General features: G+C 49.9%; 1 protein-coding gene across 6 annotated transcripts in view; it reads right to left on the bottom strand.

Annotated features, from left to right (window-relative positions):
• B3GNTL1 (UDP-GlcNAc:betaGal beta-1,3-N-acetylglucosaminyltransferase like 1) overlaps positions 1-23941 on the bottom strand; it is a 65045-nt gene that overhangs the window by 15206 nt on the left and 25898 nt on the right. For 5 of the 6 annotated variants that reach the window (XM_084750270.1, XM_084750269.1, XM_084750271.1 and 2 more), the window contains 3 exons: positions 19691-19786; positions 3568-3663; positions 2710-2834 (listed from right to left, as the gene is read on the bottom strand). In XM_084750270.1, coding sequence (XP_084606396.1) covers positions 2710-2834; positions 3568-3663; positions 19691-19786 — 317 coding nt within the window. Of the gene's footprint in view, positions 1-2709; positions 2835-3567; positions 3664-5510; positions 7087-19690; positions 19787-23941 lie in introns of those variants that run through there. The other variant, XM_084750274.1, reaches the window with a different exon arrangement.

The following is a 23941-nucleotide window of genomic DNA, read 5'->3' on the forward strand; positions in this document are numbered from 1 at the left end:
TCTACTGACCTCATCTGTGATCCTAGGAAGCAGACAGACTGCGGAGCACAAACAGCATGTGGACTGGAAGAGGCTAAGCATACTGTGTGAGGTAACACGTGAGTTAAGGGGATGAAGTGGCCATACACCAGCTGCTCACATTTAAGGACTGTCTGATGTCACAGAGATGGCCCTAATCTCACATCCTTTGGTATCTGACGTATTCCACACATACACAAAGAGAAGTGACACAAAGTCAGCTCATTCTGAGCCTGAAACAAAAATGACAGAATCCTGAAGTCTGGAAAAATGCAACTCCTAAGCAGGCCTCAGGTTGTAATTACAGCTGTTATCCTGGGAGGTGCCGCAGCTCACAGCTTAAAGACTTTAATCCAACACAGAAACTCACATTAGATCACTTATTTTTGTGCTGTGGGTGGCAAAGCTTGCTGTGCAAACACTAAGAAGGGAGCTCTATGCACAAAGGCCGCTCTGTACACACAGGCTGCTCTGTTGAGGGGTACGATGCGTGCCTGCTGGGTGGGCTGCAAGTCACCACCCAGGGGGCTTGAGCTTCGGGGCAGCATGGGAATGACTGCCCTCAACACAGATGACCACAGGATCTCAAGGTATCTCTCACTCACGTGGCCTACAGAATGATGGTGTGAGATCCATATACAGTGTTTCTGTAGGCCCGTAGACTCAACGTCAGAAACGTCTGCAGCTTGGTGCCGAGACAGCTGCCCCGGTGCCTTATCACTCAATTTCTACCTCTATCAGAGGACACTGGGAGAAACAGTGCTGTGTGTTTAAGATTTAGTGCAGGATGATGTAAGCCAGGCTAGTTGCCTGTAAATCAGTTGTACTCTTGCTGTCTCTGGTACATATGCACTGCTCACCTCGCTGCTGATGTGACTGAGGTTGATCAGTCCATAAGCAGCACGACCGGCCACTCAGCCCCTTCCACACCTGACGTCAGCACCCAGAAGCTACCTCCTCTGCTTCCTAAGATGATCCTGTGAAGGCTGGTACAGCCTCTTCCTTAACCACGCTGACAGGCGCCTCAGTAAAACCCTGGCCTGGCTCTCCTTTGTGAGTGTTCTCAGATTACGAAGTTAAACATTTTGACTTTTGGTTGGGGTGGCTAGAACTGTTAATTCCCTGTTATTTTTACATCAGTCTTGCTAGCTTCCCACTTTCTGCTTTTCTCTTCTCTCCTTGGCTCCTCCATCTGGAGCCTCTTTTGCTGTTGCTTCAGTGACTCCTGCTGAAGGTGGCAGACTATACAGCTTTTCTCATTTCCTTTGTGATTTTTCCCTTGGCTACTTAATTGCCAAATGTTAGATTTTTCAAGATACTGTAATGGTCTATGACTTAACCCTTTGGTTGCCGAATATAAGATGTTCTAGTAATACCATTCCCTATGTTAAAATCCACCCTAGAGATACTATGAGGATGTGAGATCTTTGGTAGACAACAATCCAGGGAGTATAGCGCCTCTCCTGGGATTTGAGAGCACGGTAAGAAGATACCACTTGGGACCAACATAAGAGCTTGAGGAACAAAGGTACTCGAGGTCAAATGCTATTATCTTACCACTTTTTGCCACAGGAAACTGGGTAACTAAGATATTCATGACATACCCTACACAACTTTAGCCATTTAAAGTCTGTTAAGACTCAAGAGTCCGTGGCAGAGTACAGAGCTCTGGAAATGTCAACTGAGCCTTGCTAGCCTGCAGGGCCGCTGCAATATTCTCAAATCGTTACATATTTCCTGTGTGTTTGTTAAGTGGCGGAAAGGATTCATTCAATCTGCACTTCTGTGTGCATCTGTCCGTGGGTTTCGTGTGTTTTGAGGTTCTCACAGGCCTTCAGGACTGCCGTGTCCTCTGAGCATCTTCCCTGGGAGCTGGTCCCATCAGTACCTGCCTCCTGACAGCAGCCCCTGCAGGATGTTCCTATAAGGCTGTGATCAAGTTCAACTATAACAAGGGCGGCTTCTGTTGTACGTGACCCCAAAATCTAGGGACCCCAGAGTCAGTGGGATGCTGGAAATATAGAATTCTCAGGAGGGAATTCCCACTCAGACAGCTGCACCCATGTCAAGAACATAACCCCTACCACCTTAGTGTGGAAGGTTCATGACTATGCATCTATGTCTTCAGCAATAAGAGACCCAGAGGCCACCTCCCCCAGTGCCCATGGGCTATATAGAGGGGACAGTCTCAGCAGAGGCACAGCTCACTTCATAGTCAGGTGGCTGACACAAGTGTCTCCCACACAGTGCAGACTGAAGAGTTAACAAATTCCCTCGGTGGGCTTGAAGGGCAAGGACAGTTGGCCAGCCAAAGAAGAGTGAAAGGGCTCATTAGCCGTGGAGGCATAGGCCAGCTGTGACAACTCCTTTCACCACGGGGCTTGTTGGTTGTCAGGCCTCCTCTTGGGCCTCATGGTTGAAGCAAATGAGAAGTTGAGAGCAAGCCTTCAAATCACACAACCAGGGGAGCGGATGCTCCCTGACGTCTGTGGAACAGGACACCCAGCAGCCTGGAGGACTTCCTACAGGGGTCACACAGTACACTGACTCCACCCTGACCTCCTCGCCCTGCGTCCCACCACTCATGCACATCACCGGTGACTCACGAGTGCTCTGGGCCTGGCTGTACCAGCCCCTCCCCTGTTCTGGGACCATCCCATTTGTCTCCAGAACTTGGTATGTCCTACTTACTCAAGGACCGAGTGCGTGGCCGCATACGGGTGGTATCGGTAGAGGAGCAGGTTGTGGTCCACCCGGAAGATGCCGCCCCCTTTCCTGAGGTGCTCGTAGAAGAACATCAGATCCTCTGGAACCCCCTGCAAAAGCCAGAGGCCGAGGCTCACCATGCCGGGTACCGACCCAGGCTACCAGATGCTGTGGCCCCAGCTATGTGGGAGGCCTGTTTGAACCCAGAAACTAGTGCTCGACCTGGACACCACAGCCAGACTTTGTCTCAGTAAAAGAGAAGAATTCACTCTGACCTCAAGCGTAGCATGGGGTGGTGTGGGTCACAGGAGCAAAATGGAGATTAACAACTTGTTCATCTCAGCAGTCAAGAAATGAACTCTAAGACAGACTGGAAGGTGAAGCAGAGGATAGGCTACTTGTGGGCTTAAGTCCCAGTTCTGCCTTAAATTCTCTTTTGTGGGTCAGAAAAGAGGCAAAGCATCAACAAAAGTAGTGGGCTCATCAGTGAGCAGAGTGGCCTCGGAGCTGCGTGGCCTGACACTGGGAAGCCAGCCACTGTGGAGAAGAAGGGGACAGGAAGCTGGCTTCCTAAGAGGCCCTCAATGAGATGCTGAGTGGGGAGAGGCTGGGGTCACAGCACAAGGAAGGCTGAGATACAAGGGTCAAGAGCCCCACCCACAGGGCAGTCTGTTACAAGGCTGGACTTCACCACCAGGGGCAGAAGGGGGCGATGGTGAGCCAAGATCCAGCAAAGGAGCAGAGGCTTGCGGAAGTCATTCCCTGAACCCTACCTAGCCTGCAGGCGCCTCAGCAACCCAGGGGAATCCGAAAAGAGCCCAAAGTCTACTGGTTGGCACTTACCTGTCCTCCTTCGTCAAATGGGCCCACGTGGGAAAACCAGGCTCGCGAGCAGAACCAGGTGGGCATGATCACCGTGGGGCCATGGGAGGTGAACACCTAAAAGCAATTAGCAACCATGGGACTAACAGGAAAGAACAGCTTGTTGGAAACAACTACAGTCTGTTGTTACTCACTTGTCATTAACAAAGTGAGAACAGAATTGATGCCCGTGCTTTGTGGGAGCAAGGAGTCAAAGCTCTCTACAGAGACAGGCCCATAAAACACACAGGCAGAAACTAACCGGGGCCACTTCCGGGTCCCCACATGAGGGACCCCTCGGCTTATGCAGGACAGGTGGGAACTGAAGTACCATGAAAGGACACCAGCAATGACTAGAGAGTGAAGCTTGACACAGCGTCCCAGAATGGCATAAACATCAGAGCTGACTCAAGACAGAAAACTGAGTAATTTCTAATGAGCTCGAAACTTGAGCCTTTCCATGAAGAAAAGCCCAGGCCAGGTGGGTCTCTGGTGCACATTGCCAAATGCTTAAAGAGCCAACACCCTCTTCACAAACTCTTCCAACAGTTAAGCAGAGAAGTCTTTCTAAATCACTCAATACCAAAGCCAGGGAAAGGCCACCACAAGAAAGCAGCACCAAGTGTTCCTTATGAACAGACTGAAGAAAACGCCAGCGAACTGAATTTACTGCAGGATAAATGCACCAGCAGCCGATTGAGGACAAAAACCTAAACAGATGCTGAAGCATTTGGCAAAGCCTGGGCTGTGGAGGATCAGCTGCGGAGATGTGCGCCAGGTGTGGAGCAACCACACACTCGGTTAGGCTCTGCGCGTGCACTGCTCACAGCACTGGGTTTGCCATGCTCCGGGACATGCTTCCACAGACACTGCTCTGCTTTCCCAGCAGCCAACTCCTATGCAGCCTTTAAAACCCTCTGATCAGAATGTTGTTATTTAAGCACCCTCCCAGAGCTTCCTGTCACTGTCCTCATCACACTGACGGGCAATCACCTGTTCATGATTTGCCTCTCAGCGTTGGCTGGAGCTTCCAGCAGGCAGAGGCATGTCTGACTGACTCCTGAGTCTCAGTTCCCAGAGTGCCCCTCTGTAGCAAGAGTTCAATATGCTTGCGTCACCTTGACGATACATGGTCTGAGCCCAGCCTCAGCAGGTCCCAGGGCAAAAGTCTCTATCAGAAAGGGTGAAAGAGCAGCCAGATCTTGTTGGATATGATAACACACACCTATAAGCAATGGCATCTCAATGTGTACACACACATCTATAAATGAATAAATAATAAAAAGAGAAGTTTTTAAATTGGGCGCAATGGATCAAGGTCCTTGCCACCAGCCTGATGACCTGAGTCCAATCTCTGGGAACTGACAGGGAAGGAGGAAACAGTCTCTCCCATACTGGCCTTCAACCTCCACATGTGGGTAATAGCGAGAGCATGCTCACACAGAATCAATCAAATCAGTGTTTAAACAATTTTAAAACCACACTTGTAATCTCAGCACCCAGGAGGCTACAGCTGGAAGATCAGGCCAATCTGGGCTACAAGAGGCTCTATCTCAAAAAAATAAAAGTTCTCAAAGGAGACAGCAGGGAGGAGACTGGAGCATGTCTAAGACAGGCCTGTCCCGGGTGGGGAAAAGGCCAGTGCTTGCCAGGAAGACACAGCCCTAACTCCTGTGTCACCTGCTTAACTGTCCCTAGTGCAGTAGCAAGTGTCTAGGGGTGCCTTTGGCATGGTGATCTCTCCAGTGGTAGTGTCGGTTTGAGTGGTGAAGGTCAGCTATGTGGCTAAGTTCCAGGCTATGCTGGCTAAGCAGGCCTGATAACAGTGGTGACCACCTGTCTTAGTTAGATTTCTATTGCTGTGGGGAGATACCACGACCACAGCAGTTCTTACAAACGAAAACATTTCACTGGGGCTGGCTTACAGTTTCAGAGGTTTAGTCCATTACTGTCCTGGCAGGGATCATTAGAGTGTGCAGCCAGGCAGATATTCTGGAAAAGGCTGAGACGTCTACATCCAGATCAGCAGGCAGCAGCAAGAAACTGAGAGCCACTAGACCTGGCTTGAGTTTCTGAGACCTCAAAGCCCACCCGCTAGTGACGTACTTCCTCCAACAGGGCCAAAGTCCACGCCCCCTAGTGACGCACTTCCTCCAACAGGGCCAAAGTCCACGCCCCCTAGTGACGCACTTCCTCCGATAGGGCCACACCCACTCCAGGGCCACACCCACTACAGCAAGGCCACGCCTCCTAATGGTGCCCCTCCCTATGGGACCCATGGGGGTCATTTTTGTTCAAGCCATCACATCCCAGGGTACAGAGATCTCTGCTAGTCTAGTTCCCTCCTCTCTGAAGGCTGTTTCAGTCCCTGCTCGAATGACAGACTCCCAGGTTTTGTTCCAAAGAAATGGCTGTCAAAAAGAAATGAGGTGTGTGTCTTTCCCTCTCGTCTTGTTTTTTTTTTTTTTTTTTTTTTAAGACAAAGACGTCAATTTCTTTTCCTATGTCCCCAAAAAGGATGTCAGCAGGCTTTTTCGACAGGGAGTTGGGGCAGACTGCTCAGGCAGTAGAGGAGGCAGGAGCCAGACACTAATCGTGGGGGAGCTAGGAGCCTTGAGTTCCTGAATACGTTTCTGTGTCCACGCTCAGCAGCTTGAACAGCTGAGGGGCCCACAGGCTAAGGGCCACCTCAACATCATTGCTATAAAAGCCGCCTTCCCTCAGCGCCTTCAAAGTCAGGTCAGTCCTCGAGAGGAGAAAGCGATGTCCTCCAGGTTCTTAGTATCTGGCAGTTCTGGTAACCACCACTCCCTCACATTGACGTGGGGTGCTCAAACAAGGTGGGTGTGTGCGCTCCCAGACACCACGGCCCTGGGAACCCCAAACACAGCCAGCTTCAGGCTTTCACCTGTAAGCAGAAGCCTTAGCTCCTGTCTCTTTATTTCATTTTTAATAACCACCCCCTTTTTTCTTTTCTTTCTTGGCAACTGGGTCTCACTACGTAGCCCTGGCTGTCCTGGAACTCACTCTATAGACCAGGCTGGCCTCGAACTCACAGAGATCCACCTGCCTCTGCCTCCCAGGTACTGAGATTAAAGGCATGTGCCATCATGCCCAGCCCCACTTTGTTTTTAAAAAGACTTATTATTGTATATGTATGAGTATTTTATCTGCATGTAGGTCCCACAGGGGTCAGAAGAGGGCATCCGAGACCAGAGCTACAGCCACCCTGTGGGTGCTGGGAGCTGACTCTGGGCCTCTGCAAGAACACGTTTGCTAAACCACCGTGCCAGCCCTTTAGTTCCCAGTTCCACCTCATGTCATAGAGGTTTACCATGATTGGGAGTCCCAGGACCTTCTCGCTGCCTTCTGGGCCTCAGAGAGCCCATTAGACTAGATTCTGGGAGCCTTGTTCAATTACGCAGGGATCACAGCTTCTACCCCACTGACCTGTCCCCAGCCCTGCAGGGATGAGGGCTGTGATGCTCATCTATATGACTTATTTTTTGTTTGGTTTTGTTGTTTGGTTTTTGGTTTTGGTCCACTGATCCCAGAACCTCACACAAACACTCGCAGCCTCTTTACTTTTTATTTTGAGACACCATGTTTCCCTGGCTGGTCTTTATATATATATTTATATATATATATTTATATTTATATTTATTCACTTTACATCCCACCAGGGGTGGGGAGGTGCTTACCTCCTAACCAAACCCTGAGCAGCTCTGCCTGACCTGCCGCCTCCCACCCCTTAAAGAGGGACTCCTTCTGTGACACAGAGGCCCACACCCAGTGTGGAGCCTCCAATGCTACCCTGGAGCTCCCACAGGTCTGTGGTGCACATCTAAAATGGCGAGACTGGCTAAGCATCCTGCACACCTTTAATCCCAGCCTGGAGACGGAGGCATCCATTTCCTTTCTCTTGCTTTATTGCTCATTAGACTTTCAAGCACTACACTGAAAAAGGTTAAGTGTGGATACTGTTGATTTCAGAAGAAATGTTTGCAGTTTCGCCCTCAGTCTAATACTATCTCTAGCTACAGCTATGGCACACAGCTTCCACACTGAGATATGTTCTTTCTATTACTAGTTTCTTTGTGGTTTTTATCTTGCAGGGATGTTGAACTTGGTCCAGGCTGAGCACAGTACACACATTCCTGCACTCACATTCCTGACCACACAGAAAAATAGGCAATGCAACACACACACACACACACACACACACACACACACACACACACACACACACATTTATTCTCAGGTCTCTGAAGGGCCAGAGTCACTGGAGCTGCCCACTTAGCCAGGATAGATTTGTTTCTGCTTGGAGACTTTTAAAGTTTGGTTTTTGGCAGGGCGTGGTGGCACTCACCTTTATAACCCCAGCACTCGGGAGGCAGAGGCAGGTGGATCACTGTGAGTTCAAAGCCAGCCTGGTCTACAAAGCAAGTCTAGGACAGCTAAGGCTACACAGGGAAACCTTGTCTCAGAAAACCAAAAACCAAAAACAACCAAACAAACAAAAATAAAGTTTGGTTTCTGGCAAGACAACACTTCTAAGGCTTCAAATGCTTTAGAAACTTACTAGTTACTGGTTTAATCATCTTGTAAACTGCCATTTATTTATGCTGGGACTAATCCTGTTTTCACTTGTCATAGTGTAAAATGTACTATTTCAGTGTGCAGTGAGCTGGGTCCCCAAACATGGCTGCCACTGGGCAGCAGGTGGTTCTCTCTGAGCACACACATCTCCTTCACCCAGGACCCAGCAGGATGTGAGACGATCCCACCTGATCATTCCCTCTGAGCACAACAGCAAGCAACTGATCACAGACTGAGGATCGTGGCTTCCCTCAGGAGACAAGATATGACATCAGGCCGATGACTCATTACAAGAACCCCAAAGATGCCCTGGAAGAAAACCAATTTTTGGCAGTTTCAGGGATGCTATAAACAGGTCATAAAACAAAGCACCCCCTGCTGGTGAGCAAGTGATAAATACTGTGAGAGAGAGAGAGACAGAGAGACAGAGAGACAGAGACAGAGACAGAGAGACAGAGAGAGAGAGACAGAGACAGAGTCAGACAGAGACAGACAGACAGACAGAGGGGAGGGAGGGGGGCACAGAGCACACTGTGCAAGTTAAGAGGCTTCTGCATCAAAGGCTACAATCAGCCTGAAAAGACAGCCCTCCATGTGTGAAACAGATGTAAATGTTGACAAGGTTCCGACCAATCAACAACATTGAAATTAAAGTGGACAAAAGATGTGATCAGGCATTTCCCCACAGAAGATACAGGGAGCTCAACATACGCTCGAACAGCTGCTCAGCTTGTCTTGGCACCAGAGAAACGTCAAGAGCCTGTGAGATGCACCTTGCCCTCAGCAGGATGGTGCTATCAACACCTCTGCCCCAAACCACAGATGCCGATAAAGCTGTGGAGAAATCAGACACTCTCTTACCCCCACCACTGCTGGACCAGCAGCTGTGAAAAATAGTTTGGTAGTCCCCCCCCCCAAAAAAACCTAAAAATAGAATTACTGTATGATCTGGCAATTCCTCTTATGGCTGCACACCTGAGAACTGAAAGTGGGTTTGGGACAGATGTATGTAGACTCAAACTCCCAACAGCCAGGAGAGGGAGACAGACATTTGGATGAGCGTGTAGCCCAAGGAAGAGGTTCTGACAGCTGCAGAAACACGGATGACCCTGTGGACACTATGCCAGGCGAAGCAGGCAGCTTTGTGAGGCTCCATTTACGAGGCCCTAGAGTTTTGCAGCTTCTAGAGACAGGGAAGATAGTGCAAGGCCTGGGATGGGGTGAGATCAGTGCTCGGTGAGAGCAGTCTGTTTGGGTTGTCCCTGTCCTTCTGGAGGACAGGCATTCCCACGTCTCTGCTCTGCTGGGCTGCGTCTCCCTGAGACACGTGTATGCCTCATACTGCCCTTGCCTGGCTGCGTTAGGTTTCTGCAGATCCTTGCTTCTACCCTTGCGTGTCGGGAAGCAGTTCAAAGAAAACATACTCAGGGCTCGTTTGAATCCTTTCTTAGTTTCCGTGTCTCTAGCTGACACGGGCCTTAGAAGATTCTGTAGTTTGTTTGGTCCTTGTCCACAGCACTGGCCACAGTCAGTGGAAACCTTCAGAAGCCTCTGTGAGGCCGCACCTGACTAACCTGCATGTCATGGTGGGAACAGGAAAGGGCAGGAGGGCCGCAGTCGCTACAGGACTCTTAGCCGCTCCTCAAGGGATTCAGGAGCCGCAAAGCCAAGGGCAACCTCATACAATGTGATGACAATTTACTGTCAAGCTGTATCAGGCACTGAAATACGGACAGATGAGCACAGCAAATCTGCAAGTGAATCCACATGCACACGTTCAAAGCATTTTCAACAGAAGTGCAGCGGCAAAGAAAAGAAGAGACACCAAGTGCATCTTGATGTGGAACTGTAATCCGCACAGATAGAAAACTACCCTCAGCCCTCACTTTACCCCATGACAAGCTTAGCCAACAATGACCAGCAGGACTGAATGTAAGAGTCCTAGCCGTAAAATTTCTAGAAGAAAACATGGAATAAAATGTTTTCAAGTTGGACAGAGTGTTTCAAATCAGAAGACAAACTCACAAACTGAAATTGGACTTCATTAAAATTAAAAACGTTAGGCTTTGAAAACTGAAAAGGTGAAGGAGACCTTCCTTTTCACGGCCCTAACACTAGGCACTCTCCACACACTCCTGACGGTGGCTGTGTCCCTCCTACAGCGGTACATCTGGTCATTTCCAGCAGTGCTGAGAAGCCGTGCCCAGGGAGGCAAAGGTGAGGAGGTGGGAACAACAAAGGCCACAGGCTGGCTAGACATCGGACACTCCCACAGCACAGGCCACAGCTGACAGCTATGGCCCAGCAGGCCAGTCGCTCCCTCGGCAATCACGGCCCTTCTTGGAGAGGCAGGGAAGCAAGCGCAGGCCAAGGTAAGTGGTCTATGAGAAAAGGACAAGACTTGGCTAGAGACTGAGAAGGAAGATGGGAGAGATGTAAGAGGCTGATGAGCATGGAAGCCAAGATTTCCCAAGAAAGGCAAGGGGGGGGGGAGCACTTACAGGACACACAAGGAAGGTGGCACACAGCAAAGTGGCTGTGGGCCTGGAGGCTGTGGAACTGTGCTGGCCTGACCTACGGGCAGGGAACATTGCTGTCAGAAGAGCACTGGGTGGGCTGTGACGTCTGCACACGGCAGCTGAGACTTCTAATCACCAGACAGTGGTCAGCTACAGTGGGGCTCCGAACCTCTTGGATACTCACCTGGGGAAGGCCAGCACCAGGTGCAAAGTCCTCATTCCAAACTGGCTGTGTGCAGACAGGGCCAGACCCCACTGTCCCAGCCAGAAAGGCAGAGAGAAGTTCGAGGAAAGATACCCAGCCCAGGCCCTGGCTTCTACAGACTCCATTAATAAAGGCCACAAAACTGTGACTGACAGCAACAGACTTTTAAGCCTCTAATCTTTGAAGTGGTTTGTTATGTGGTGGTGACAACTATGGATGTGTCAGTGACTGCTGTGGAAACGTTCCCCTAGGAGAGAGAGTGTGAGCGCTATCTCTGGATCCCTCTAGGAAGGACAGACACGGGGCAGGCTGCGCACTTTCACATAAACAAGTAGCAAGGACATGAAGACAGCCCCGATTTCCTGGTGCCCACAACCAGCAGCCTAGGCATTGGAGACTTGAATTTCTGGCCCTCCTGTTTTGGACAGTTCAGTGGTGAAAGTTCTGTTCTGTGGGTGAAATCCCACCTACAGCATTCAAGTAGGTCTGTGTGGAGCAGGCGCCCTAACCCTGACCCTGCTGCACACACACTGCTGCTTCCCTCCGGAGGCAGCTGGGGATCCTTGGAAGGGTTCTCCACACAGGATTTCTCATGCACGACTAAGCATCACCTGGAGCCCCATCAACCTGTCGCTGTGCCTATGGAGCAGGTTATCTAGCAGCTCTTTGGAGCAAAGAGCATCACAGAGGTTTGGTGTGGTTCCCACGAGCCATGGCGACTGTCTTGACAGAGATCTCAACTAAAGAGATCCAAGTGACTGGCACATCAGTGTTTTCTACAAGGCAGCGTGCTGGTCCCTAGTATGTTCTGCCTCTCTAGGTCTTAAAGAATAAAAGTCCCCCCCACCCCACCCCGTGACAAGGCACACTGGGGATCGTTTGTCCACCTGAACATGCAGGACACAGGACTATGAGCTCCACTCACTTCAAAGTACCCAGCAGTACCAGCCGCCTTCCTCATGTCAGACACCAATACGCCTTAAAAATAGCTGTACAAGATGGGGTAACCAGCTGTATCTGGGATCTTTCTGCTCAAAACACCCAGGTGGGTGTTAGCAGGCAGTATGGGATAGAAATGTGGTCAGTGGCTACCCCTAAACTACCTGGGAGAAAATAGAGGCTGAAGCTGATTCTCCCAATATCCACACAGCGGGGCTGAGGCCCCACAGACTTAACAGGAAGAACATCTGACCCAGCCCCAGTCGTTACAGTGGGTATATTCTGAATATGAAAAATTAATAGGCCCCATCCACACACAGCAGGACACTTGCTCTGCCTCAGGCTGTGGCCACTCACCGCCTGTTCTGACCCTCAGATACAGAAGCAGCAACCGTCACTGTCCAATGTCCCACCTGAGAACCACTGACCTGGTCAATGGCAGCAAGTCAACTGCTATTTCCTCTCTGTTTTACTACAGAATAAGTCAGATCCATGCCTCTCAAGCTCCTAGTTTTAAAAAATGCTTTCAGCCCTGTTTTTGCCCATTGTTAATCATCCTTCTTGTTTGCTCAATAAAAAGAAAAAAGAAACAAATAGGCAAAGAGCAAAGAGTATGGGCAGTAAGAGAAAGGAGGGGACATGAAAGAGGAAGCCATAAGGAGACGGCAGGGCTACACATAAGAGGGAAAAGTGTGGCCAGGCAGGAGCGGCCAGGAGGGGCATGGGCGGTCAGTCAGGGTGACTTTCAACAGGCAAGAAGGGCAAAAACAAGTAGCAGGGAGGGGCATGGACATGGAGCCCAGAAGGTGGGCAGGTAAGATGGAAAGGCATCCAGGCCAGAGAGCAGAGAGCAGCAGAGATGGGGGTGTGGGGGTGGGGTGTCAACAGCAAAGGGGAGGGTGACAATGGTGAAACTAAGGAGCGTAGAAGAGTTTGGTGGCACTGGTGGCCACACTAGCGACTCCGCCCTCTTCTGTTTACCATTGTCACCTGCTCCACACCAGGCCACCCTCCCTTCATGAGAAGTCCCGCAGTGCATTTCCTTATACTGTCAGCCAAGGCCTCACGTGCTCTGACCCTGCTCTGAAGTTCTAGTCTGAAGTTTGCTCCCAGGTTTTTGCTATCAACAGTAAGAACACTTGGCCAAACACTTTTTTATGGTATAAAAGCTTAAAGATTAATTTGAGTGTCCTGGGATGTATACTCAATTCAATGAAACCAGTGTCGAAACCTATAGGCCTGAAGGGTCCGGTTTCATCACAAAGCACGTGAGGACGGGAGGTGCTACCCAGATGGAAAGAATGCTTTCATGAGTACCAAGTACTTGAAAAACAAAAGACACAGACTTGAACTGGGTGTTTTAGGGATAGACGTTCTTAAAGGAAGAAGATGAAGCACTTAATGTATGAGCTCCACTAGATATACCTCACCAGGATGGATATGAGTTTTTCTTGGAGATTAAGAACAAAGTTTATGCTGGGCATGGTGGCGCACACCTTTAATCCCAGCACTTGGGAGGCAGAGGCAGGTGGATCGCTGTGAGTTCGAGGCCAGCCTGGTCTACAAAGCAAGTCCAGGACAGCTACGGCTAACACAAAGAGACCGTGTCGCGAAAAACAAAAAAACAAAAAACAAAAAACAGAACAAAGTTTATGCAACTATTTCTAGATTCTGTAGTTCATTTTTATTTCTAAATTCTACCTTGCTGGAAGATCATCTCTAACTGTTCAAAGTATATCTTCTGTATTGTATGGATGTAACACCTGTCCAAAAAAAAAATCTGATGGCCAGGGCTGGAGAGATGGCTCAGAGGTTAAGAGCACTGGCTGCTCATCCAAAGGTCCTGAGTTCAATTCCCAGCAACCACATGGTGGCTCACAACCATCTATAATGTAATCTGATGCCCTCTTTTATTTGATGTTCTCTTCTGTCGTGCAGGCATACATGTAATAGAGTGCTTATATACACAAATAAATAAATCTTTGAAAACAAATCTGATGGCTACTGCTTAGGCAGGAAATAGGAGGTGGGACATATGAAAGGCAGAAAGGATTCTGGGGGAAGAGACAGGCATGGGAGTTTCTGTCAGCAAGATGTGAGGAGGACAGACGCACAGCACCTGAGCACAGGTAACCAGCCATGTGGCAGAATGCAGACTAGTATAATGGGTTATTTGAAGTTACAGGCTAGTCACTGAAAAGCCTAGCTATATGGCCTAGGCCTAGGTATTTGTAAAAAATAGTTTGATTCTCACAAGTTGTTATTCCAGGAGCTTGAGGCTGGGAGGAAAAACCACCTGCAACACTAGATCAATAACAACAGTTCCAGTATTCTGGCAGTTTATTATCTACATAGCTGTAAAAAATAAACTCTAATGTGAAATTAAACTGCTATGGCTTTTAAATTTAGTAAAGACTCGGACACTAATAAAATATTTCCTCCCCCATTACACACTACCGAGCAAGTTCTGAAAGATCACAGGCTCAGCTGCTGGGAGACGGCGATTTTCTTGGGCCTGTACCTCTTACGGCTTCATGATGCTCCCTGGCAGTAAGAATGATCAGCAGAATCATCTCCTTCAAAATATGCATGTCTACAGGAAGAAGCCACTGAGCTAGGATGGAGGCATGCACACTGCCGGCCTCACTGAGCTCGGATGGGGGCATGCACACTGCAGGCCTCACTGAGCTAGGATGGAGGCATGCACACTGCCGGCCTCACTGAGCTAGGATGGCGGCATGCACACTGCCGGCCTCACTGAGCTAGGATGGCGGCATGCACACTGCCGGCCTCACTGAGCTAGGATGGCGGCATGCACACTGCAGGCCTCACTGAGCTAGGATGGAGGCATGCACACTGCCGGCCTCACTGAGCTAGGATGGCGGCATGCACACTGCCGGCCTCACTGAGCTAGGATGGCGGCATGCACACTGCCGGCCTCACTGAGCTAGGATGGCGGCATGCACACTGCAGGCCTCACTGAGCTAGGATGGCGGCATGCACACTGCAGGCCTCACTGAGCTAGGATGGAGGCATGCACACTGCCGGCCTCATTGATCTAGGATGGAAACATGCACACTGCAGGCCTCACTAAGCTAGGATGGAGGCATGCACACTGCAGGCCTCACTGAGCTAGGATGGGGGCATGCACACTGCATGCCTCACTGAGCTAGGATGGGGGCATGCACACTGCAGGCCTCACTGAGCTAGGATGGGGGCATGCACACTGCCGGCCTCACTGAGCTAGGATGGGGGTATGCACACTGCAGGCCTCACTGAGCTAGGATGGGGCATGCACACTGCAGGCCTCACTGAGCTCGGATGGGGGCATGCACACTGCAGGCCTCACTGAGCTAGGATGGAGGCATGCACACTGCCGGCCTCACTGAGCTAGGATGGAGGCATGCACACTGCAGGCCTCACTGAGCTAGGATGGAGGCATGCACACTGCCGGCCTCACTGAGCTAGGATGGGGGCATGCACACTGCAGGCCTCACTGAGCTAGGATGGAGGCATGCACACTGCCGGCCTCACTGAGCTAGGATGGGGGCATGCACACTGCAGGCCTCACTGAGCTAGGATGGGGCATGCACACTGCAGGCCTCACTGAGCTCGGATGGGGGCATGCACACTGCAGGCCTCACTGAGCTGGGATGGAGGCATGCACACTGCAGGCCTCACTGAGTTAGGATGGGGGCATGCACACTGCAGGCCTCACCGAGCTGGGATGGAGGCATGCACACTGCAGGCCTCACCGAGCTAGGATGGAGGCATGCACACTGCAGGCCTCACCGAGCTAGGATGGAGGCATGCACACTGCAGGCCTCACTGAGCTAGGATGGAAACATGCACACTGCAGGCCTCACTGAGCTAGGATGGAGGCATGCACACTGCAGGCCTCACTGAGCTGGGATGGAGGCATGCACACTGCAAGCCTCACTGAGCTAGGATGGGGGCATGCACACTGCAGGCCTCACTGAGCTAGCATGGAGGCATGCACACTGCAGGCCTCACTGAGCTGGGATGGAGGCATGCACACTGCAGGCCTCACTGAGTTAGGATGGGGGCATGCACACTGCCGGCCTCACTGAGCTAGGATGGAGGCATGCACACTGCATGCCAGGCCTCACTGTCTCACCAGAAGGGATGGATGACTCCAGGCTGACATCAAGGCTGAATGCATGTAGGGCAACACCTCTGTCAGGTCACTGTCTACGTCTGGTGCCATGCTTAATGGTGTGGCCCTAGAATGCATTTTCATCTTCCCTTCTGGATTTGAACTGGATCCTGACAGTGAGCTGGAGCTGGAGAGCATTTTAGCTTAAAGCAACGACAAGAGCCCTCGACAAGTCCAGGTCAAGCATCTGCATGATGCTCAGTTGAGCAGAGGCAGAATGTACAAGGTGGGCAGGGCCAAACATCAGAGCAGGCGCCACCCCACAGCAGACCCCGCCCCCATCTGGCCAAAAATGGAGTAGTATTAAGGAGAGGGTTAGAACCACAGCAGCGGGTCTGGAAGGAGGTAGGAAGCTGCTAGCTAAAGCAGCAATGTTCCTAAGGGGCTGCTGAGACACAGACATCATGATCCCCACAGTGGAAAAGCCAATCACAAGCCAACATCAACACCGATTCCCTGAAAGCTGAGCCACAGGGGCATTCAGCAACATATTTTCTATTACAACCGAAAACAAAAATGAGAGGAACAGAGATTGCACCAGGCGTGTTTGAGCCCCAGACAGAAAAGGGTACATACGGCATAATCACAATAATTTTATACATATTAGAGCATCTGGATCCTATAAAATAAAAAGAGTAGGCTTTCCTCCAATGATAGAGAAGCCATGGCAAGTGAGGCCTGGGCATGGCGACTCCTAGCACGCAGTGTGCTGAGGAAGCCTGGGGTATTTCCAGCTGCGACGTGACCTTGTTCTTTGTAATTTAGGGGGAAAAAAAGTTTAGAGAACGCATGCTTTATAAACGGAGAGATAAAGACAAGGGTCTGCCCAGCTGTCCCTCCAGCACCTTCGAACACCATAGTTACCCCAGTAGTTAAGAGTTTGTAAGAAAGGCAGGCACTGTGGGACAATGGTTATATAAGAAACCCCAGTATATGGTAGACAGTCAGACCCGCCCTTCTACTAAGATTGACTCTGAACCTAGAAGGATGTCACTACGTGGGGGTGGGGTAAGCAGAGGCCCCTAGCAGTCACCACACCATACTCAGGGGTGAAACATTCACTACTGGAGTCCCTGTGCCCAGTTTTGGAGTTGCATGTGATCAAAGAGAAAGAGTCCAGACATGCTGTTGCCGCAGCCCGAGGCTCTTGCCACACAAGCCATCCCGGGACCCTGACCATCTGGGACGCTACGAGGTAGACAGGCACCCATACCCTACTCTTGCACACCAGGCCCAAGGCCTGTTCTACCTCTCATACTCTTGGAAGAGCCAGGGAGGCCTATCACAAATAACTTGGACTCTCAGGAAACAGCAGGTGGCCTTACTCCTCTTCCACTGCCCCAGAAGTATCCAAAAGGACCCGTCCATTCACATTCTGCCCCAGGAAGCACTAGGACAAGTGTTGGCCTTTGAAGGCTTCTGGGAAGTACCCAGACCGCTCCAGATCATCTCAGCACGAATCCTAGCCGAGCAGCCCATTCTCAGAAGCCCACTGAGCCCTCAGGCAGCAGCTGGCCACACCTCTCTGTACAAAGTCACCACACAGTCATAATTTACAAAAGAAGGCAAATGGGCTTTATGGCCCTAAACTTTCACCTGGTTGTTACAAACACAACTGTGTTGTCTTTCCATTTCCCACAACTCTGGTGTGGGGACTGAGTTCCTTCTGTCTCCTGGGGTCTCCATTACAGCTCCTCAGGACGTGGACCTGTCACTTTGCAGCTCCTCAGGACGTGGACCTGTCAGTCACTTGAATCTTACATCCTCCTCCATCTTAACGAGCTTTCCAATTTTATGAGGTATTCTCCAATAAATTTCTGGTAAATGTTTTTTGAATATTTTAACCTTCTTAGAAAAGGTCTGAATAAGCCGGGCGGTGGTGGCGCACATCTTTAATCCCAGCACTTAAGAGGCAGAGCCAGGTGATCTCTGAGTTCAAGGCCAGCCTGGCACACAGAATGAGTCCCAGGACCGCTAAGGCTACACAGAGAGACCCTGTCTTGAAAAATTTTTTAAAAGAAAAGAAAAGAAAAAGAAAAAAGGAAAGGTCCAAATCCACATTCACACACAACCAACCCTGACAGGCACAGAATTCTATATTCAGTAGTTCTATGAGTATTCTGAAGCATAACCCTGGAAGATAAAGGGCATTCTACAGTCAGAAAAGCCTGGGCCACCTGGGAAGGAGGGGACAGGACCCTGCGTGACGAGTGAGTGAGTTAAAGAGCCGAAATTCATTTAACATGTTTTAATCCTACCATTCAAATTTACTTTTTAACAGCAAAAATTACTTTTAATTTTTCTAGTTACTGTACAAAATAATAGGTTTCGTAACAATATTTTCACACATAGGTATTACTGTTCTTTGCTTATATTCACCATTTCACCATTATTTTCCATTGAATTTCCTCTACCCCAATTTGTTTATATAGTAGCCAAGGCTATTTAAAATAAAATAATATCATGCTTGTAATCTCTGCATTCAGGACGCTGGGGCAGGAGGATCTTGAGTTGGAGGCTAGCCTGGGCTACATAGTGAGACCTTTTCTCAAAAAAAAAAACCCAGTAACAACAACAACAGCTTTTCAAAATAAAACTTTAAAACAACAAAACTAAAACTAAGTTTTCCATATACACAAAACCTAACCCCGTAGGGAGACTCTGAACTCATAATGGGAATTCACTGTGGTGACAGAAGTTGCTCCCAGAAGTCATGCAACAGTGGCCCCTGTCTGAAGCCAGCCTGACACACTGAATGCAACTGGCTCTACTAACACGTTGTTTCCTTCCAGCTCTCACAGGCACAGTTCCCACAACAGTCATAGGCAGACCAATGTGTGTTATGCACAGGCTCAGAAATTCACTGAGAGTTAATCTTCCACTCACAGCCTGCATGCAGTCCTGTGACAAGAACATGATGCAGGGCTCTGTGGCACAGCTGGGCCTCTGCTGCCTGTATACAGGAAGGATTTTCTCAACAAAGTGACAAGACAGTCTGCTTCCTCAAGGGGATGGACAGGGCTCCCACAGAGGGAAGCCATAGCCACCGACTCCACGATGTCCACAAGTCCTCATTCAACAGGGATGGTGAGATTTAAGCCAGTGGCTACTAGGTGAGCCCGTGTCTGGTCCCATACCAGCACACCAGAACTACAGCCAGCTTCTCTCTACTTCTACACACACTCTTCATCCAGAGCCACAGGCACCCTCTGTCCACCGTCATGGCCACTCTCTGTCCACCGTCATGGCCATGCTTTGTCCACTGTCATGGCCACACTCTGTCCACCGTCATGGCCATGCTCTGTCCACTGTCATGGCCACGCTTTGTCCACTGCTAAGGTAACTATGTATTTGATTCTGGGGCCACAGTGACTGACAGTGCTATGCATACTCATCTGGGATACATTAAGGACACACTGCACAGAGACTTAAGTACTTTCTTTGGATTCTGACAACAGTACCTGAGACAATGTCCTCTGTTGACGTGACCCATCAAAGACACATGGGTATGCCCCAACGAGACATGTCTAGTCAACAGCATGGAGATGAGTGAGGATACAAGGCCCTCACCCTGACAGAGGGTGTCAACAGGTTGGACTTGGTCCCAGTGGACTCTAACCTGAAGCAGTTGAGCCTATAAAAGGTCAAACATGCAGTGAGTGTCACCTGTGTCCGCAGCTGATCAGAAGTCAACTGGTTGATCCAACGTGTGTATCTCTCTGTAGAGTCTGGAGGGTCTCTCCTCACTTGGCATCCTATGATCTGAAAAGAAAACAACAAATATATTTTAAGGTTTTGTAAGTACGTGTGAAGTCCATGGATTGGGGGCTGATTTAAGCAAAAATCCCTGACATCAAGGGCAAGGACGCCAGGCCCACAGAGGACAGTCTTAAGGAGTTAACAGTTAATACTCCCCTAGCTGGACCTAAACATGTCAAGCATACCATTCCCCCTTTGATGCGATCAGATTAAGATGACCCAAATATAAGCTCCCAACACCTCAATGTTTCTATCAACTCACTTTGTGAACTGTTGACAACTTTGAAAAATTACCACCATTCACTGGGAACCACTCTGGGCTCAGACTTAAGCAAGCAGCACCGTGAGTAGAGAGGACTTGGAATTACAAGCTCATGTCCTGCAAAACAGTCTCCTCCCACCCAGAGTCTTCTCTTTACAGGACAGTATTTCCCTTCCAAAGAGCAGAAGCTATTGTGCGGCAGTTAGAACAGCAATGGCCCCATAGGCTTACAGGCTTGAATGCTTGGTCATCAGGGGAAGGCGGCACGTGCTACAGCCCCAGCCAGGGCGGTCCTTGTAGAGCACGCCTGTGACAGCAGGTCTCCCATCTCTGGGGATCCAAAGGGCTGGAGCAAGGTCACCTGCTCACAACCAAACCTCACCGTCTAGGTGGGATCTGCAGTCTTGAACCTGGAGTGAGTCCCTTTCTTGCAGCCCCAGCTGCAGGTCACGGTGTCTCACTAGGGTCTATCTTTGGAGTGCCTTCTCAAGAGTCCTAGTGTTCTGGGGTGAAACCCAGACTCCACTAGACTGGCAAAAGCAAGGTGACGGCCATGTTATGCAGGCACAGGTAAGCTGACTGGCTGTGTATGCATGCAAATGACAAGGGCTAATCAGGAAGGAGCCGGCACAAACAGGAAGCAAAAGCGAAAGCTCATCAAAACCTGCTCTCAGCCAGGTTAGCAGCTCTGTTCCTTTTTTTTACCCCTACCCCTTGATATTACAGCCATGTTACAGTGGAAGTAGAAAAAGAGGAAAGTGGAAACCACCGCCAACTACTTCCCTGTGGGTTCTGGCTGTGACTGAGAACAGGTAAAACAGCCCACTGCACCTGGGGAGTTAGCATCTCAGCTGTGGCCAGGTACGATGGGCTGTGAAGTGGCAGCCTACAGTTGACCTTAGCATCTAGGGCTTTTATATCTGCTCCCCAATTGCCACCTGCTCCAAGTATCCCTGGGAGCCACTTACCGCCATGTATCCTGGCTGAGCAAAACCAGCCTATTGCTGACATCAGAAACTGAGCATGGAGCAGGTAAAGAACAATTGGCTGTTTATTTGTGCAGAGGCTGCTCACCACTGTGAGCAGCACACAAGTGGGATAATATTATTTCCCACCCTTACCCTTGGTCCCGCTGAAGCCTTGCTTACTGCCACACTTCCCTCCACGCCTCTGCTCAGGAATCTAGTGGAAACTCCCTTTGAGGCCAACTGCGGATCCTGCAGAGCCGACATGAGGCTTCCTACACTAGTCTATCTGTTTCAGAAACGATTTAGGCTGCAAAGGTTCAGGAGGCAGAGGATAGGAATAAAAAAAAAATCATATTTAGAGCTGTTAATAGTACCCAAAACAGGTGGGTGTGGTGGCACACGCCTTTAATCCCAGCACTTGGGAGGCAGAGGCAGGTGGATCACTGTGATTTAAAGGCCAGCCTGGTCTACAAAGCAAGTGCAGGACAGCCAGGGTTACACAGTGAAACCCTGTCTCAAACCACACACACCCCCCAAAAAAAAAGAAAGAAAGGAAAGAAAAGAAAAAAATTAGTGCCCCAAACATAAACTCCAATGATTCTGCAGTGATTCAAGCAGCGGAATGCACCCTAAACACTGCCGTCAGGGGTCTCCCTCCTTGGTCAGCAGCTTCCTTATAAACAGCTCAGAAGTCACCAGGGTGGGGACACAGCGCCAACAATTCACCTCACTCCTTCTGAACAAACTAAACACAACAATCCACACAGCCACAGCCAGCAATGGCAGATCACAACGCTGCAAGCCATGATTTTAAACCTAGAATCAGTAACCGCGTCTTCTCAGGCTAATTTTGTGTTACAGAGCCAATCGCCCTGACACACTGAGTCACAAAGAGAAAAGGCAGAGGCCCTTCACCAGCCTCTACGGTTGGCAGGAAAACACAGCACAAGGTTCTCTACTGAACGCTGGACAGAAACCCTAAGAATTCAACAAGGCCAAGCAAAAGTCAGAATCTAGAACCTTAAGCAGTATACAAAAGTGCAAATCAAGGGTGATTTACCTGTAAGAAAAATGGGCAGTTTTATGTTTTAAATTCCTGAACATCTCTAAACATCACAGTTTATTTCAACAAATGTCACAAACACCTGCAAAATCAAGTTCACTAATGTAGTCAATCTGCTTAGTTTTAGATTGGAGTGGAAATTAAAACATCTAAAAATAACGTGGCTCTCTAAAATGTCAATATTTGTTAGTAAATATTAAAATAATTGGAAACTCTCATTTCTGAGTAAAACATACAGCGTCTCACATGAGAACGCGTGCACCAGCGTCAGACTCCTGCTGTCCATCTGCTGGGGCGTGGACAGGCTCTGCTGCTTTCAGATGGCTGGGACAGGCGAGTGGAGGACGAACATGCCCTCCAGAGGCGGAGCCAGTGAGCAGCGTGTGTCTGAAGCTGGGCTTAGGTTTTATTCTCTGACTTTTACAACCAACATTACTTCACTGTCAGCCACCGGGGAGGAGCTTCTGGGGCGCTAGCCTTTGTGTTCCCTTTACACACACATCACGGTGAGGCCACTCCTGACAGACAGACCACACCAGGGAACAGCCTGTTTCTACATGTGATAAGGAAAGCTGCCAACATCGTAGGGGGCTGCGGCAGGAAACCCTGGACTGCTGGGTGAGGCCTAGTGGTTCCAACCCTGGGGAGCCAGAGGACAGTACGACCTGGTACAGATGGAGTTCCCACAGGCCCCATGACAGCACATGTTGTCATACACTGTGGGCCAATGAGAAAGGGGGACGAAATGGAATATGTTATGCTTCTGAACTTAAAAAAATAAATAAATAAAAAGCAATTTCCAGAGTCTGTAGTCACTGAATACTATGAACACATGTGTTTACAGATGTGTCTGTGGTTCCTTAGCTCTACTTACACATGATCCCTTCAGGACCCAACAAATGCTCCCTTTCCCTCACCGAGACATCCCTCACAGAGGTCTGGGGCCCTGAGTGCCCAGATCCTTTTGAGATCACAGTGACTTCAAACCCCTGCTCCTAGGAGGGCAGGGTGCATTCTCCCTGTATCTCTATCTTTCTCACACACTAACAAACACAACTGCCCACATGGGCGCAGGAGCTTGTGCCTCTGCCGTAAAACTCTATACTGGAAGTGATTCTGAGATCTCCTACGTTAAAGCTGAGCTCCTACCCTCTATGCAGAGAGAAGTAGCCAAAAGGCCAGAAGCAGCATGGAGGGTAGGACAGGCTTGGGGAGACAGGGTGAGGCAAACAGTCGAGGGACTGATCTGGGTGCACACCCTCCCTGCAACAACCCCCAGCACCCAAGAGTCATGGAGCTGCCACAGGGATATGGAGGCATTGCTCCCTGCCCAGAAGGCTTTCCCGGGCAATCACAGCACCCCTCTTGTCCTCCACAGCATCCGTGCCACACATGTTCAGCAATTCCAGCTCAGGGTACATAAGTCTTCTGCCTCTGACTTGAAAGAGGCCAGGGAGCTCCCCGTCCCAGGAAAGGCAGGCCTGAGGGCTGCGTCTACACACCCACGGGCCATGACAAGTCCCTCAAAGGGAGGGGAAGGTGAGAAACAAAGGTGCCAGTTTTGTAAAAGCCAACAACGTGCGAGCTACATTCGGAGTCCACAGAACAATGCCTGTTGCGGACCTGAAGGCCTGAAACAGCCCTTGCGAAGGTTGTGTGATGAGATTTTCCCTTTGAGCCCCTTGCTTGTTGGGACCAGTGTAACCCGACGTGAGCTCACACGGGGACAAAGGCCCTCGTGAGAAGCAGCAGCCTGTCCTCGGTGAGTGGCTGCATGGGAAAAGGTCCCACTGCATCGTAAGGCAAGCGACAGAGAGACACAGAAACAAAGTAGCCAGTGCTTTCCAGAAGGACAGAAAGACAGT

The sequence above is a fragment of the Acomys minous genome (genome assembly GCF_964271855.1).
Source record: "Acomys minous genome assembly, chromosome: 12".
Lineage (NCBI taxonomy): Eukaryota > Metazoa > Chordata > Mammalia > Rodentia > Muridae > Acomys > Acomys minous.